The following is a 17,070-nucleotide window of genomic DNA, read 5'->3' as shown; positions in this document are numbered from 1 at the left end:
CACAACACCCAACATTGAGTGCTCCGGTACTAACTCAGAAGCTGTAGGTGCGCTAAGTTCAAGGACTCCAAGGCTGAAAGTGATCTTCAATATTCAATATTCGCCTGCAGTCTTTCACTTTGCCCAAAACGAGCGTCGAAGGCGCCTTCGTAGAGTCCAGCTCTTCGCGCACCCAATGACGGAAGACAACCTCGATTCGTAATATCGCCGAGGTCGTTATCAGCTGAAAGGCCAACTTGGATATTCATCACCTGCAACCGCGCTTATCAGCGCCGCAAAGTCGCGATGGCTGCACCACCTCCTCCGCCGCCATCAAAGACGCCATTTTCGCTGTATGACAACCTCCTGGATCCCAATGATCCGGCTCCCCCGGCCACGATATCCTCCGCTCCAGTCTTATACGGACAAGCTGAATCAGCCGCCGAGGCCAAGAAGTCTCTGGATCCAGCCCTGCGGTTTCAGCCCATCCGCCGCCTTCCCGTTAAACAGGCAGCCAAGCCAAAAAGCACCGCGTTTCCAAAGTCAATACCAGCTTCAAAGCCAGCAGACGCTGCAGAACTTAGCACAAATGCTGGTCAATCAGCACCTCATGCCTTTATAGCCTCGACGGCCTCAACTGCTGGGCAACCCGCTAAGAGTACTCTTGCTGACTGGGCCGCAACGGAGGAAGATGAATGGCGATACGGCGTTGGTGAGAAGCGCCAGCGTGGTGGTCGGAAGAAGAAGAAGAAGCAGCAGCAAATCCAAGCCGAAACAGACTGGGACGAGATATACGATCCGGCTAGACCAACCAACATTGACGAGTACTTGAAAAGTGATGAAAAGATAGAAGAAGTGAGAGAGTGGAAAGCACTGCTGTATCGGCACAGGAGAAAAGCGGATGAAAGCGATATATCAGACGATGAGGACGACGATTCGAGACCAGTGCCATCAAGTATGTTTTGCCTTTCTCTCCGTGACCGTCATTTTGTTATCTCCATTACTAACTCGAGTTCAGACCAATTCGCACCTCCCCCTTCATACTCCTTCGTACCGCCACCTCCTGAATCACCTGCAGCAGCGCCGCCACCAGATGAGAGCGCCGATGATGCCTACGCCCGCCGCATGGCCTTGTCTTCAGATAATCAACCTCCACCGCCGCCTTCACCGCCCACAAAAGCGGACGTGCCTCCTCCACCTCTACCACCCACAGACTCAGCAACCATATCTCGCGCCCCAGTCCACTACATTCAACCCGGAGACTCTCACGAAGAAGACTATGCCTACTCGCCACCACCCACTCTCGGTGGCAACGATGACGATGAAATCGGAGGACCAGAGGCTCAGCAGCGTTCAAACCGTCCTGGCCAGGCCGGTTTCGCCCACCGTCTCATGTCCAAATACGGCTGGATGCAAGGGACCGGCCTCGGCGCCAATGAGACTGGCATCATCAACCCTCTTCGGGTACAAGTCGAGAAACGCCGCAAGAAAGCTGATGCCGACGGCGGCGGGTGGGCAGAACCCGGGGGCAAAGGCAGAATCATCGGCTCCAAGAGCAAAGAATCGGCCGGCAAGTTCGGCGCCATGAGCGACGTTGTTGTTTTGCAGAACATGTTGGAGAACATGCCCGATCTGCAGGCAGAGATTGCCGATGGCCTGGGGCAGGAAATTGGAGAGGAGTGCGGAGAAAAGGTGAGCATTCCCACTCCATGACGGCTCATTTCTCTGTAATTATTCACTAATTCATGCTGCAGTATGGCCGTGTGGAACGTCTTTATATTGACCAGCCTACTCGTCGAGTGTTCATAAAATTTACAGACCAGGTCTCCGCTTTGCGAGTATGTATCTTGCCCAACATTCCAAGACCTGTCACCGAGCGGGCCTGCTAAACATGACACGCAGGCGGTTAACGAGCTAGACGGTCGCGTATTCAACGGCAACACAATAATACCTAAATTCTATGATTCGGAAACATTTGAGAAGGGTATATACAACGTCCGGTGACATCTTCTCACGTTGGTATATCAGGATACATACCAAAGCATCTATGTGCCTTACAGATATACAACGGTTTCATATATACACTAGTACCACCCCGTTACGGGTCATGTCGACGTCATGCGCAGGGCACTGATATTGTTTCGCAACACCAAGATGGTTTTCTAGATGCCATGCACACCCTTGTTCCAATAGTCAACAAGCGAAGAGATAGGCGTTATGCGCATCAAATGAACACGTCAAGGTGCCACAGGGCATCGTAGTACAAACAGATGGCATGGACGTCATGACTTTTGCTGTTTTTCGCACCTGGTTGTGATGGTGGCACAATGCACAACTATCAGGCATGCAAATGCTAGTAGTCCAATTGCGGGAAACATCATCACTGGGTCGGCCTGTATTTGCACGCCTTTGGAATGCTACACACCCCATACTGTCGTTGCTTGGCGACGAACATTTTTTAGGTTTCTGATACCTGGCCGACGGTACTCTATGGCCAAAAATAGCTAGCACAGGTCCAAAATGATAAAAAGAGGCCTGACTCATTTGGTTGAAGTAGGATCGCTGATGACTGTCATGATGTGGAAGCCATTCACGAGAGGAAAAACAGTAACGCATTATGGCTCCTAGTCATTTTACAAGCAGAATCAAATACAATCCATTATTAAGTCCTAGCATGTATGAGACGTACACTGGCCATGTTCGTCTTGGGCTCTCAACCTGCCCTTCTACAGGTGAAGCAGGGAATATACCACGAACTACCGGTTAAAGAAAAGACTGAAAATATGTGGAAGAACAGCTGAACGACGCCAACATCACTAAAGTCGTATACTTTTCTATCCGGGTGTCTTAGATCAATTGCGCAAAACCAGCAACAGCGGCAAAGCCCAACACAGCGTGGTTGACACCAAGGTTCATGGCGGCAGAATCGGTCTTGTTACCACCAGAAGTGCCACCCTTACCGCCCTCATTAGCCTTTGCGTTGTTGGAGGTGCACGACTCCTTGCCCTGGATAGCGTTCTTCTTCGCCAGATTATCGAAGAAGCCGCAGAAGTCGGAGATATCGGTGGTAGAAGTCACGGTCACGGCGCCCTTGATGTCGTTAAGTTCAGGGATCTCGACACTGTTGCAAGATCATGCAGTTAGCGCCAACGAAACTAGAACAGATATGAACCCGAAGTTATACTTACGTGTCAAAGCTACCAGCCAAAAGTACAGCACCTCCAATCGTCTTCAGCTTAGGGAACTTGTTGATTTTCAGGAGAGCAGTGTTGTTGCGGATGGTCATGTCACCGCTAATCTTCTCCAGAGCAGTGAAGGAAATGTTAGCAAGCTTCTTGTTGTTGTCCAGAGTAAGAGAGTCTTTGATTTGAGTCAAGTTGTTGGCAGAAACGGAAAGCAGATCTGGGCTCTCCTGGAAGCTAATGCGGTTGGCCGTCTCCAAGAGAGGAGCATCAAAGCTTTTGATGGATCGAAAGTCGAGTATGCCAACAGATTGAAGCTGCGACATGTTGATTTGCATGCTACCAGCGTTGTCCACAACGGAGAGCGTGTAGGTAACGTTCTCCAGCTTTGAGGTGAAACTGGTAAGGCGGCCATTATTGGCAATGGTGATGTTGTCAGCGGTAGCTACGTTAAGACCGCTAAGATCGCTGATGAAGGTGTCCTGAATCTTGATGGATTTAGCCTTGGTAACACCAGAGGTACCAAGTGTCATCCCGCTGAGCTGGGCGAGATTAATCAATTCCAGATTGTCGACAGACTTTAATGATCGCATGTTGAAAGAGCTAAGAAGCTGAAGACCTTGCAAACGAAGAGTGCCCCCAATAGCGTTGATGGAGGATGAACTAATGCCAACAAGTTGTGTGGCGTTGTTGATAATCAAGTCACCCTTGACCTGTTCAGGACCCTCGATGCTCAAGCTCCCCGAGACGCTCGAGTCGACGAGAATATTAGCGTCGACAACATCGCAGTCGATGACGGGTGTGGGCTGGGTAACCTTGACGTCCTGAGAGCAGGTAGTGGCAGCTGTTTCATCATTAGAGCACGAAAGACGTCTATAGTTAAGCAAGAGAGAGCTTCTCACCGGAAGCAAAGCCAGCAACAGCCAAGACGGCCGAGAAAAGCTTGACAGAATGCATTGTTTATCTATAAATAAGCATTAGTAACCAACTGATACAAACGTTGATGTGGCGAACGATGCGATCGTGCAAAACGTGGTTGCTGGGGAAAAGAATGTTCGGGGCTTCGACGATTGCTGACTTTGATTGATTTCTGGTGTATATAAAACTCTATCGGCTGCAGTCCAAAAAGGGCTTCGACAGCTGGCAAAGAATGTTTGTCGAAGCAGATTGCGTCCCAATGATGCAGGATTCGGGGAAGGATTTTCTGGTCGGGTGTGTCATTCACGGCGCAAGTCGCGACCCAAGTCACGAAGCCCCGAGGCAAGTATCGAAACGAAGGTTACTGACAGAATGCGAGCGTTCGGGCAAGACCGACTTGCAAAGGACAGCCACCAGGAACGGGGCACTGGACTTAGGGAAAGAGGGAAGCAGGGAGCGAGGGGGAAAAGCGGCAGGTGCAAAAGGGCAATGGGGATAAAAATTGTGAACTGAGGGAGCCCACAGATGTGGCTGCGCGTGCGATGCCGAAACAACGTCCGAGACGTACCGTCCAAAGTCAATTCTGCTTGCCAACTTGGATTTCAAGGTCGAAGAAGTAAGTATGTCGCCTTGCCAGTGACTTGAAGAGTTGGTCAAGAAATAGTTTGACGGTTATTGAAAAAAAAAAAAAGGGCGATATGGAACCTAGCGAACGAACGGCAGGAATCGAAATTTTGAAACGATGACACGACGGCGACGACAACGAAAGACGACGACGGCGACGGAAGGAAGAGAAAGGGGAAGGAGGATGTATGGTCAAGGAGAAACACACCCAGGTCTTTTCTTCTTCTACTGGTCCTCGCCAGCTTCAACCAAGTGGACCGAGGACAGGCCAAGCAACCTGGACGAGCTGCTCCCCAAACAACACCATAAGACAAGGTCCCATCGACATGGCCCGAACGGCACAGACCAAAGCCATCGACGCTGGGACCTGTGGCCCAAGGGGGGCGTGGGATCGTGGTTGTGTGGCATGCACTTCCAAACCCTCCCTTTAGGTGCCGTGCTTTGGCAATTGGATGCCAATTCCCGCAAACTTGGCAACTTGGGCCGTTGTTTACAAGAGGGAGTGGAGTTGCATGTGCATCTGGCGTCGACCCGTGGAGACATTGCGCCTGGCCTTCTCCATACCTCAGTATGGTTTTGCGCCGTCGATTCACATATTCACCACCAAAATGCCTGCTTTCGGGAGCATCAGGCTGATTGTTGCTGAACAGTATGTGAGCATGTACTACTGACCGGACACTTGGCCCATGTTCTCTCGCACGCCCACCCACCATGTCTCCACTATTGGACACGAGGTGGTGAGGTGCCTGGCAGAGGCACACACAATCGCTCCACAGCCACCAACGCCACCATCGGCCAAAACGGAAACCTGGGCGTTGTGCGGCTCGTAACTTACGTATTGTACTAAGGTACTTAAGTAGGTTTGTACCTGAACTCAGCCTTCACTAGAGCAATGTTGCCGCGTGCGACAAAATCTGCAGTACGGAGTCGATGGTCAGGTTCATCCACGGGCCCTCGGCAATTGGCGTCATGTTATTGTTGGTTTAGCGACATGAAGCGAAGCTTGGGGTGATAGCTCCTTCGTACGTACCAAGATTGCAATACGCGTCCTCGCGCCGGTGCACTTAGTAATTGGAATTGGCAAAAGGTGACGGACAACTGGAGAAACCGAGATTAATACTGCCCCGTACTGGTGGTCATGCATGTAAGAACTCACTACGATACTACAGTGCTTGGAACCATCCTGGCCCATGTCCCCACCTTCAAGCTCCTGCTGGTAGCGGCCCAGGGCGGCACGCCCGATGTCTGGTGCAGGTTCAACCAGGCGAGCAAAATTCCTTATCCTGACAATCAACCACGTCTGTACTCCGTATGTATTGTAGAATCACGATACCCTTAAGCTGTGAAGATCCGCTTTTCCACTCGCGACCGAGGACGATGGATGGCAATCGATGGTACTGATTGCGTGGCCGCCGCGTGGCGTTGGCGATGCGCTTCACAAACCTTCAGGAAGCTGGCATGTGCGCATCACCATGTTTTGCGGCAAAAATTCAATTGCCAACCGATGGGAACTAGGCTTCCTTTTTGGCGTTTCCATGTTCACTGTGCAGGAAGATGCGACGCAGCCACCTCGCGGTCTTTACTATTTGATCACCCAAGTGGTCCAATCTTGCTTCAAGCGGAGCATTTTTTGGAGCAAAGTTCTCGTCTGGCTCTAGTGTCAATTGAACAAGGGGTGTTTGTCATAACTCCCAGTCCGTACTCCGTAATACCTTTGGAGGTCCAACAGAGCCAATCCCAGCCCAGCTCATCATTGTTTCAGGGCGGGAAGCTGACCTGAATAAACCTTAAAAAAGAAAAAAAATGATTTCTAGAGTGCTTATGGGAGAACATTATTAGCAAAGCTTGGCATGCTTTGAAGGGCAAACATGGGCCACGAGTCGAGTTCCCATCCTACTATGAACATCCTGCGCCGCATTTCATACCTGCCAAAGTAATGGCTCATCCTTGCGCTACTATCTCGTCATTGGAAATACGGAACAGCCGCTGGTTATTAGTCCGGAGCAGTAGGTTCAGCAATTCGATACGGATAACCTGGCAATTTGACAATACGGTCCCTCCAGACACACCCAGTGTCTTACTTGTACAGATATCTATCATTGGGTGTTGATTTGCCCCGTGGTCCGATTGTTTATTATTATGAGCAGCTTTTCCCTAAAACCCTGGCCAAAAGTAGGTGGTCTATTATATGAGTAATATCATCAGCATTCCCATCCCGCTCAAAGGGCAACGAGAGCAATGAGCCGGCTGCCACGAACCCTGTATGACGATGTATCCGTATCTAATAAATTGATAGCTGTTCAGGGCGAGCTTCAGAGTACACAGAGCCCTTTGTACTCCGTACCCGCCCAGACAATACATACAGAGGTATTAGGGAAAACATCCACGCTGGGCTCGCTTCACATGCCTTATCAATGCGACGTAGCGGCTCAAGCTGTTCGTGGACATCATCCCAGTGTTTAGGACGCACGACGGTAAGACCGGACCTTAGCGGAAGCTAAAATCAGGGCCAAGAATGCCCGGGGAAAATATCCACGTCTACATACACACACCCCTTGCCGCTGGTAACAATCTCTGGATGGAGCTCGTTGGAGGCCACGTTGTATTATGCCAGGGCAGTCACGAGACTTTGGTAATGTGCCAACCAAACACCTCCTGAACTAATATGAGCGGCACCCTTCGCGTCATGAGTCGTCGAGTATTAATACTGGCCCCTCGCCTCCATTTGTCACTCACTGACCTCACGTACAGGTTCGAAACTGGTATGCACACGGTGCTTGTCATCTATCTCGAGGCTCGTCTTGATCGGCAGTGCGATCGACAACTCAGCGTCCCCATGGCAGGCGTATCGCAATAAAGTGTCCACTATTAAAACGTTCAATGTTCTCACAACCATGCGCCAATGGCCCAATCACCGGCGGCTGAAACTCGTCGCCTCGATAGATGTTGGCCAACAGTCCTAGTTTCCAGGGACAGGAATTCATATCTGAAACAAACTCCTGCCAGCATGGGAGACAATAATATCATGCATGCTCGTCCAAGGCATGGGGGACAACGGAAAGGACAAACTGCCTGTTCATGATAAAAGCAAGAAAGTCATTCTGGCGGAAGAACCCGTCTGCTGTTCCGAGCCGCACATCGAATTCAATGACGCCATCACTACTCCAGGGTACTCACGTCGGTATAGCTGTCCTCCACTCTCCACATCAACCACATAAACAAACTCCTGTATGGCGCGAACTTTTCCGATATGTCCAACATCTCCTTCTCAGACATGTACTTCCACTTGCCCCCCTTGGATTTCAACTTTGCCACGTCCTTTCCAACAAACGCCGCCATACCTCTTTGTACACCTAGGTCCCCGACAGAAAATACATCCATTCTCTTCAATCCGAAGCAGGCAAACATTTCAACGGACCATCTCCCCAACCCCCGCACAGCAATCAGTTTCTCAACGAGTTCCTCATACGGAGCCTCATGTAACATCTCGGTGCTCAGCTCGCCATTCGCAAACTTTTCTGCGAGACCCTTGATATACTCTGCCTTGCGCTGTGAAAGCCCGGCGGTACGGAGCGTCTCAATCGACATGGGGGTCACCTCTGATGGATGGGGGAATCGCGTCGTCTTGTCCCCAGTTTCAAACAATGCCACGAATTTGGCCTTGATAGACTTCGCAGCTGCGCCGGAAACCTGCTGCGAGATGATGCCACTTGCCAGACTCTCAAAAGGGTCGATCTTCTCAGCCAGCCCTTCCGGCGAGAATATTTTGCAGTGATTCCGCTCTACCAGCGGCCGCATCCTCTCATCCACACGGATTAAATGCGCACATGCGACGTCAAGTAGATTTTCCGTAGTAATCCTCGTACCGGGCTTCTTAGACAGCGACCCTGGATCTATGTCCTTGAATGCAACGACCCTCGACGTCTCTAGTGACAAGAGCGTGGCATTGGTTGCACGGGGATCAGCTAATCTAACAATTGATGCATGAGTTCGAGACTTCGTGCTTGCTGCTGGCTCGGCAATAGCTCCTGCTGCGCTGGGGGTGGGTGTCGATGGTGGTACAGGTTGAATACGTTCCGTCCGTCGCTTTGTGGGTGTGACCGGTGCTGTTGCTTTTGATGTTGAAGCCTTGCGCTTCCGGTTGTTCTGTGTGGGATTTACAGTCTGGTCTTCTGGCTGCGAGGATGATGGCTTTGTGTCTGACTGGGCACTCAGCCGTGATGAGCGTCTTGTTGCTGCCATTATGGAATTCACGACGTATCGTGGTCCATGGATGTAGGAATGGTGAGGTCTTGGCGGTAGTGTAAATGATAGCGTGAGCCGTAATGTCATGTAAAACTATGGGTGCACCGGCGAATTAGTCAGATTGGCGTGTCCGGATATCTAGCCGGGGACATAGTGTTGTTTTTGGGTGTAGTTAGGTGCAGTTAGGTATAAATGGGTTTTCAACTCGGATAGCAAGAGGCCGCTATCGAAGATGCACTTGGCACGCCCTTGAGTAGCCGCCAGGGGCAATATTGTCAAGAAACGCCACCAAGCCCGTTTGGTACCTCCTCCCACTCTCAGTGAAACGCCTACTACGTATATTTCCAACTGCAATTGATGCTGGTATCCGCCGCAAGGAATATAGACAACACTTGGACCAGCTATTGACGAACGCATCATCTACGGACCCAAGCAAAGAACCATGGCGTCAGTGCAAATCAGAAGAATGGGGGGAGTTTAACGACGTCTTGGCGAATCATCAATTCGTGCATCTTTCAAGGTCCCGGGTAGGACCTCCACAGAATATATAGCCGGAGTAAATCCGACCACCACCCACAAGAACTGGCGGGCAAATTTTACCCACCGACAACGCGAGTGGTCGATGCTATCACGAAACCCTTTGCGCTCGCCTCTTACCCCAACCTCGCGTTAGCAACCACCAGCATGAGTTTCGTACCCGTCAACCCGCGGCCCATGCTGCAAGAACTCGTCAACAAGCCCGTCTTCGTTCGCCTGAAGTGGGGGCAAGTTGAGTACAAAGGCACTCTCGTGTCCGTCGACAGCTACATGAACCTCCAGCTGTCTGGTACCGAGGAATATGTTTCCGACAAGCCCACTGGATTGCTGGGACAAGTGTTGATCAGGTATGATGCTTCCAAGCTACGCGTCGTCCTCCGCGGTACCAGACCATGGCTAACTGACTTGTAGATGCAACAACGTGCTCTGGGTCCGCGGCGCTGACGATTCCAAGGACGCTGCCATGTCAGGTTAACCGGCGACAACCTGCAAGGTCCTTGCGGACGAATATAGAGAGGACCGAACTAGTCATTGGGTGGACGAATTGTCTGTCGAGCTATATCCGCCGAAACGCGGTACGCCTTGGACAGCTTATATTCGCCTGTTATCAGTGCGGCGAACGATGTATTGCAATGAACTGGAGCACAATTTAGTCTTGGTACACAACTTCAATCAAGACTAGGAGCAGGCGAGTTCGCTTCCGGGAAAAGATATCATACCCCTTTTTTTAATACAAAGCCGAACCATACACATAAGCGTAGGTTCCAATGGCTATAAGCTCATGGCCACAACGTCGGTATCAAATACCTGCAGCACATTTCGCGCGGCACATGTTTTGCCATGCAGGAGTATTAAATACATTGTCTCATTCGGCTCAGGATTCTCAAGAGATAAGAGAAAGAGACAGCGCAACACCCTATTAGAAAATATTACATGGTACTTGGGAAACACCAGAAATGATTATTTGTGCCAGCTTCTAGTCCTGATTATACGCTAAAGTTTCATCCTCTTCCAGCTCTCAATCGAGACTTTTCCTGTGTCTCGAGACAGAATTTCCAAGACTACTACTTCAATTACCTGACTCGACATGGTGAACTATCGCCCTGTGCTCATTCTCGACTGCTAAAGGTGATGAGAACACCCAGCTTCAACTATAATTTTTGGCTAATCACCAAGACCCTTTCGTATGAATGCATACCCTACCCAGCTATCTCCCCCAAGCCGTTGCTGACATAGGGAGCGTGGACCTGTTCATGAAACTTTCTCGTCTAGTTGGGAAATGCTGTTGGCCTGGAGAGAACCGACGGCATCTGCCACACGTATTAAGCAAAATAATGGACGCGAGTTTTCCTCGCAGAGTACGCCGATGGACCATGTAGCAGATACATATGCAAATCCATGAGCTTGAATGGTGAAAGTCGATGATTCGACGCATGGCCATCTATTGAATATCTAGAAGTCTCGCCACGATGGCTCTTGGTAAGACATTGGAAGCCAGTCGGCGGCGCCATTCACCATTTACCGCCAGGGAGTACAAGAACAATGCAAAAACCAATATCGGACTTCGACCCTCTGGATATAAGAGAAACAACAGCATCACTCTCCCTTACAGAGTACAATCCCTAGAGTCTGCTTGCGGCCTGTACATGTGTGGCCGAGAACGTGTTGGGCTTGGCGCTCTTGCCGCGGTGAGGCAGGCCCCGGGTGTCCCAGGTGCCAGCCGGGGACACCACATGCCAGGGGTTCGTCCTACCAAGAAGTTGTGCACACTACTCCGTAATGCAACACCAACTCCTCCACAGCAAGAACGGAGTATTGGACGTGACATTCTAGGCCATTACACTGCCAAGCAACGCGCTCAGACAAAACTTGACCGTTTTGAGAGAGCATGTGAGGCATAGTAACACAGAACAGGCTGGACAGTGAAACACAGTGAGCATTGAACTATGCGATATGGCTCTAATAATTCCATTGCGGCCGCTGACGATAGATGCGACGCCCAGGCACCACCTCTCTACGTGGGGGAGCATGAGAACCGTGACATGCAAATTTAGCATTCCTTCTATAGAGTTGTGTGACACAGCCCGTAGGACCGGGTTCAAGAAGCCTGCTTAGTGGCAAGGCTTCTAAATTCGGCACGGAGCTGATCCCCGTGGAGCTAGGGCGGGACCTGTTAGATACTTAAGAATAGTCCAGTATTGCAGCCTCTCGGCGGCGGGGAATGATGGGCAAGAAGTCAGACCTAGGTACTCCATAGCCTGCAAGAAGTGCCCCCGTAGAAGTTAAGCTTTTTGCCCAAGTACCCCCAGTTGCCAGCATCCCATTGAAAATTTTGATGGGCCCCCTTGGCTCCCCGGCGCTCCGGGCCTGTCAGCGGGAAAGCCCAGTGCCCAGCTCCCGTACTTGAAGTAGACAATAAGAAGATTTGCCCAGCAGGCACGCCAACTGTTGACCAGGTACCTAATACGTTGCTTCCCCATGGCCTGGCCTGGCTCTCCGAACATTGAACGCACCATTCCACCGCATTCTGAGGTCAACTGTCAGTGCCTGTCCATGCCCGTTGCGCCAATGAAACTAGACGCCACGAGGAACCACGCCTTACCACCTGTCCCTTTCCCGTCTGCTGCTCGTTTTTCCTGCAATCCCCATTGATAAGCTATTGTCCAAACACTCTGCAACGCGGCCCGCCTTGTTGTTCTGCAGCTGGCATTGCATTTGAATTGGTTTGATGTGATTGTCAAGGCAGGAACCGGTCTCATCCATCTCTTCTTCTTGTTTTTGTCTTTCTCGAGTCTCTTTTGGACTCCATCACTCGTTTGTGCCACCTCTTCCTAGCTCGCCATCGTCCACGCAATCGCCATCCCGAAACCCGTGGCTCCCACGACCCAAAGGAGCCGAATTTTAAGAGCACGAGACGATCCGATTCCGCGCACGATATATCCCGTACTGCCCGTTGATTTACCGTAAACTATTTGCAAATCCTTTCGATCCGGCTGTGGCGCATTGCCAGCATCCCAATCGCCCAACATGCTTCTTCCTAAAGGTGGTTTGAATTGGAAGGCCGCCAGAGCACAATTGCCGCCCACCCGCGTTGTCTGGAACCTAGTTACACGGACGCGCTTCTTGCTTCTCGTTGCAGTCACTGGCATCATTTTGTTGCTATGGCGAGGTATTAGCAGCTCAGCGTCGGAAATGCAGAGGTAGGACTATGTCATTCAGATCCCCCCCCCTTTAGCAACAAGTCAACGTGACTAACAAATGATGGCCGTGTAGCTTTTACTGCTGGGGACCGTCAACACCTCCGATAGAGATGTCGCAGAACGAGTATTCCCGGTGGAATGCGCACATGCAAACACCCGTCATCTTCAATCATCACGCTCCTCTCAAGGTCCAGTCGCCGACGATACAAAACGTCGACTTGAACCCAATCAAGTCTACCCGAAAGGCCGTTGCAAACGAGGAGAGAGTTCTCATCCTTACTCCGCTTAAGGACGCCGCGTCTCATCTTTCCAAATACTTTGAGCTCCTTGCCGAGCTTTCCTATCCTCATCGACTGATTGATCTGGCCTTCCTCGTCTCTGACTCCAAGGATGATACCCTGGCGGTCCTTGCGGCCGAGCTCGAACGTATTCAGAAGCGACCGGATAATATCCCATTCCGAAGTGCTACTATTGTTCAGAAGGATTTCGGTTACCACCTCAGCCAGGATGTTCAGCAGAGGCACTCGTTCGAAGCTCAGGGTCCTCGCCGAAAGGCCATGGGCAGAGCCAGAAACTACTTGCTTGCTAGTGCTCTGAAGCCGGAGCACTCTTGGGTCTATTGGCGGGACGTTGACATTGTTGACAGCCCCGCTAAGATTCTTGAGGATTTCATTGCTCACGATAAAGATATTTTGGTTCCTAGTAAGTCCTTAGGGTTCTGCGCTGCATTTATGCTTCGAAGTTCTAACAACCTCCGCTCAGATATTTGGTTCCACCGATACGAGAAGGGTGTCGATATCGAAGGTCGATGTATGCTGTTTGCTACTTTGGTGACTCGGACGTACAGAAGCTAACAAGATATAGTCGATTACAACTCGTGGGTTGAGTCGGACAAGGGCCGCAAATTGGCGGCCAGTTTGGACAAGGATACCGTTCTCGCCGAGGGTAAGTCGTACCATGTTTTGCGATCTCTAAACGAGTACTCATATGCCTACAGGATACAAACAATACGATACTGGTCGTACCTACATGGCAAAGATGGGAGACTGGCGAGAGAACAAGGATGAAGAGATCGAGCTCGACGGTATTGGTGGTGTGAACATTCTTGTCAAGGCCGACGTTCACCGATCTGGTGCGTATTTATATATTTTTTCACTGGAAAACGTAACGTATAGGCTGACTGATGCACAGGCATCAACTTTCCTTGTTACGCTTTTGAAAACCAAGCCGAAACGGAAGGTTTTGCCAAGATGGCGAAGCGAGCCGGCTACCAGGTTGTTGGTCTCCCTAACTATGTCGTCTGGCACATTGATACCGATGAGAAGGGCGGCAACTTATAAACAGAAGCAAGCCTGTCAGCACGGTTTGACGGATGAAACTGGAAACCATCAAATACCACCAAAATACGATTCATATGTCTGATATTTCGCATGGACTGATTCAAAAGGGTCTCACCGACTGGTTAAAGTTGGAGAGACAAATTATTGTACGAGCGTTCATGATACTTTTCAAAAATTCTCGAGGGCGCAGGTTGGCCGTAATTGATGGACCGAGGCTTTTCGTTTGCCTCTTGTTGATTTTTGGAGCCAACGATATATTTGTGGCTTACACTGTTGTTGCAAGGTTGTTCTGGCTTGATGGATGGTAGAAGGAACTGGTGTTTTTTGTTTCATGATGCTGGGCTGTGGGAACGACGGGCCATCTCTTATTCCCACGACTGCTGGACGCCTACATTTTCACACATGAGGAGCCTTTGTGTTTTGTGTTTTTTCCGTCTTCTTGTCCTAATCGACTATACTGTGGGTCTGTTTGAGGATATTGCTTTTGGGCGTAGATGACTATTGTAAAGCAACGGGAGTTTAAACATAATAGACACAAAAATGATTTGATATATTGCCTGCTGCAGCTTGTGTAATCTGGTCTATTTGTTTGCTTGCTAGGGGTGACCTAAGTTCCTCCCCGAGTCAGGTACGGTGTACACACGGTAACCACTTTATATGTATGGCGTCACATGACGAACGGGTGAAACACGGCTAAACACGGAATGACCCAATGACCCAACCCTGGACGTTGCTGGGCAAGAGTGCCGTCATCAGCCAAGTGGCCCGCTGATGGAAGCGTCCCGCTCGACCTGGACAGGCAGCGATGCCGCCACATGTGGTTCATCTTACTGCTCTGCAGCCTACATTGCCTGTTGCCCGTAGATTATTTACCACGCATCCTTCGTACCACCAACCGCGAAACCAAGGGGAGTTGCGTCTTTACGTCGATCTACGGCCATCTACGGCAGAGCGGGATTTGCCTGAAGGCATTTATTCCGCTGCCTTGACAACGCTTACCGCCTACCGCCTCCCCCGACTTCGCTTGTCAAGAACCCGACCAAGTTCGCCTCACGATTTGTGTCAAGAATACCCCACCAGACGACTCCGGCACTCACATCCACGCGACGAAATCCTCCAACCTCGGCCGACGGCTCTGACCCTTTAACACCTCAACCACTGACGAGAGTTCACTGTAGATACTCCCTTCTTGCTTTCACGACACACACGTAGCTTCTGAGCCGTTAGCGACGACCCGGACACCCAACATGTGGAGCTGGTTCGGCGGTGGTTCCGCCCAGTCTCGCAAAGACTCTCCCAAGAATGCCATCCTCAACCTCCGTTCGCAGCTTGATATGCTGCAGAAGCGAGAGAAGCACCTGCAGAACCAAATAGAAGAACAGCATAATATTGCGCGTAAGAACGCCACTACAAACAAGAATGGTAAGGACTACAATGTGCCATGACTCCCTTTCCTCGGACTAGAGACCCTCACGATACAAGCCATATCAATATCATGGGAACAAGAAGGGAATAGGCGCTGACCTTGCGTATTTGATTTTCAGCGGCAAAGGCAGCCTTGCGACGTAAGAAGGCGAACGAACATACTTTGGATCAGACCTTGGCGCAAATAGGCACCCTCGAGACGCAGATCAACGCGATAGAATCGGCCAACATTAACCACGAGACTTTGCTGGCGATGCAGCAGGCAGGCAAGGCTATGGCGAATATTCACGGCAAGCTTACGCCAGAGAAGGTCGACCAGACAATGTGGGTGCACCTTGATATTCGACGAACTTGGAGCGTCATTTTTCGGGACGTCTTGGCCATGGATATGCTGACCTGGATTGGTATAGGGATGAACTTCGAGAGCAAAACGCACTCAGCGAGGAGATTGTCAATGCAATCACTTCAAATCATATTGGCGAAGTCATCGACGACGACGAGCTAGAGGACGAGTTGGACCAGCTTCAGCAGGAGAAGCTGGACGAAGATATCCTCAAGACGGGAAGTGTGCCCGTTGCAGATATTGTGCACAAGATGCCGTCAGTGGCAAACCAGGAGCGTAAGTTAGGCCGTGCTATTTGAGAAAATAATGGTAGGTGGTACGCACAGTTGCTGACACGAATCACCAGCCGTTTCAAGCAGGGGCCAAGCTGTCGAAGAAGACGACGAAGAAGCCGAGCTCAGAAAACTCCAAGCCGAAATGGCCATGTAAGGACGGAGCGTCAAATGTCCGCAGTTTATCGCATAGCATATCTTGGCGAGCGTCGAGCAGCACAAGGAGAAGACTCGAATGGTTCACCGTCTCTTGCAGTATTTCACCGGTGTTCTGTGCTCATGGATGGATGGTGTTTGTCTGGCGTTGGCGTATCAGAGGTTATTTCCCTTTCCTGGTGCCTTTCCTATCTTTCCCCCTTTGTTCTTCAAGCATAGTTCGATGTGTGGGAGACAAATAACGCACTCGATGTGGTATTTCAGCAGGTGTTGGCTCTCCTCCATGAATGTAAATTTGAAGGTTGAAATAGAAGACATTTACTCATACATTTTGTTCGTCTCAGCCACAAGACGTTGACGGAGTGATTGGATCCAACGGTTCTGCAGGGAATAAAGGACGTCAGCATTTCTACAAACCAGGCCACGGGTCTTGCCGCCCAACCGGCGTCAGCCAACGGAGCCAGGTGAATAAATGCCCCATGCTAAGAGTCACGACGCCCCGGCGCCCCTCATCCAAAACAATGTTTCGAAACATGCGCGACTGCAGAAACGTAGAGAAACGGCGCCGGCCCCCAGCCGGCCCAAGCGGCCTATTTTAAACACTTTCAGCATCCTCTCGCGCCAAAATACTCCAATCCCAACGGTTGGGCGGTGTGACACAAGGCTGACACGAGGCTCTTGCCGACATCAATCCCACGTTTGGCCCCGGTGAAGAGCGCACCAATACCACGTGATGTGTTTCATGATGACGGCTGCTGGCGGTTGGCAAGGGTGGATGGCGCTTACATGGCACGGGCGGCTACGCGGCGCGGCCTCACAGCCACTCGATGTGCGTGAAAGGCACGCCGC

At 50.8% G+C, this 17,070-nt stretch overlaps 6 protein-coding genes across 7 annotated transcripts; 4 read left to right on the top strand and 2 right to left on the bottom strand.

Annotated features, from left to right (window-relative positions):
- Positions 1-46: 46 nt before the first annotated feature.
- On the top strand, positions 47-4,006 carry J3458_005709 (uncharacterized protein). 2 transcript variants are annotated; one of them, XM_066118954.1, is made up of 4 exons: positions 47-934; positions 998-1,671; positions 1,734-1,817; positions 1,882-4,006. In XM_066118954.1, exons 1-4 carry the CDS (start codon positions 286-288, stop codon positions 1,981-1,983), a joined length of 1,509 nt encoding a protein of 502 aa, XP_065976476.1. In that variant the 5' UTR covers positions 47-285; the 3' UTR covers positions 1,984-4,006. The 2 variants fall into 2 exon arrangements, with proteins under 2 accessions (XP_065976476.1, XP_007808949.1); XM_007810758.2 differs by having other exon boundaries at positions 1,734-4,006.
- Positions 2,605-5,173, bottom strand: ecm33_1 (cell wall protein Ecm33). The gene is made up of 4 exons (XM_007810759.2): positions 4,648-5,173; positions 4,064-4,125; positions 3,168-4,005; positions 2,605-3,100 (listed from the first exon to the last, which is right to left on the bottom strand). The coding sequence occupies exons 2-4, from the start codon at positions 4,116-4,118 to the stop codon at positions 2,827-2,829; spliced, it is 1,167 nt and encodes a 388-aa protein (XP_007808950.2). The 5' UTR covers positions 4,119-4,125; positions 4,648-5,173; the 3' UTR covers positions 2,605-2,826.
- Positions 5,174-7,297: 2,124 nt separating this feature from the next.
- MAG1_1 (3-methyladenine DNA glycosylase) lies at positions 7,298-9,970 on the bottom strand. The gene has a single exon (XM_007810760.2). The coding sequence runs from the start codon at positions 9,033-9,035 to the stop codon at positions 7,863-7,865; it is 1,173 nt and encodes a 390-aa protein (XP_007808951.2). The 5' UTR covers positions 9,036-9,970; the 3' UTR covers positions 7,298-7,862.
- J3458_005706 (uncharacterized protein) lies at positions 9,503-11,077 on the top strand. Its single transcript, XM_007810761.2, has 2 exons — positions 9,503-9,832; positions 9,897-11,077. Exons 1-2 carry the CDS (start codon positions 9,633-9,635, stop codon positions 9,958-9,960), a joined length of 264 nt encoding a protein of 87 aa, XP_007808952.1. The 5' UTR covers positions 9,503-9,632; the 3' UTR covers positions 9,961-11,077.
- Positions 11,078-11,962: 885 nt separating this feature from the next.
- Positions 11,963-14,637, top strand: J3458_005705 (uncharacterized protein). Its single transcript, XM_007810762.2, has 6 exons — positions 11,963-12,685; positions 12,759-13,387; positions 13,448-13,495; positions 13,550-13,630; positions 13,683-13,817; positions 13,877-14,637. The coding sequence occupies exons 1-6, from the start codon at positions 12,513-12,515 to the stop codon at positions 14,023-14,025; spliced, it is 1,215 nt and encodes a 404-aa protein (XP_007808953.1). The 5' UTR covers positions 11,963-12,512; the 3' UTR covers positions 14,026-14,637.
- A 243-nt stretch (positions 14,638-14,880) lies between these two features.
- SNF7_2 (ESCRT-III subunit protein snf7) lies at positions 14,881-16,863 on the top strand. Its single transcript, XM_007810763.2, has 4 exons — positions 14,881-15,447; positions 15,570-15,774; positions 15,861-16,069; positions 16,140-16,863. Exons 1-4 carry the CDS (start codon positions 15,273-15,275, stop codon positions 16,220-16,222), a joined length of 672 nt encoding a protein of 223 aa, XP_007808954.1. The 5' UTR covers positions 14,881-15,272; the 3' UTR covers positions 16,223-16,863.
- Positions 16,864-17,070: the final 207 nt, after the last annotated feature.

The sequence above is a fragment of the Metarhizium acridum genome (assembly GCF_019434415.1).
Source record: "Metarhizium acridum strain ARSEF 324 chromosome Unknown scaffold_31, whole genome shotgun sequence".
NCBI lineage: Eukaryota > Fungi > Ascomycota > Sordariomycetes > Hypocreales > Clavicipitaceae > Metarhizium > Metarhizium acridum.
This window is presented reverse-complemented; position numbering and strand designations above follow the sequence as displayed.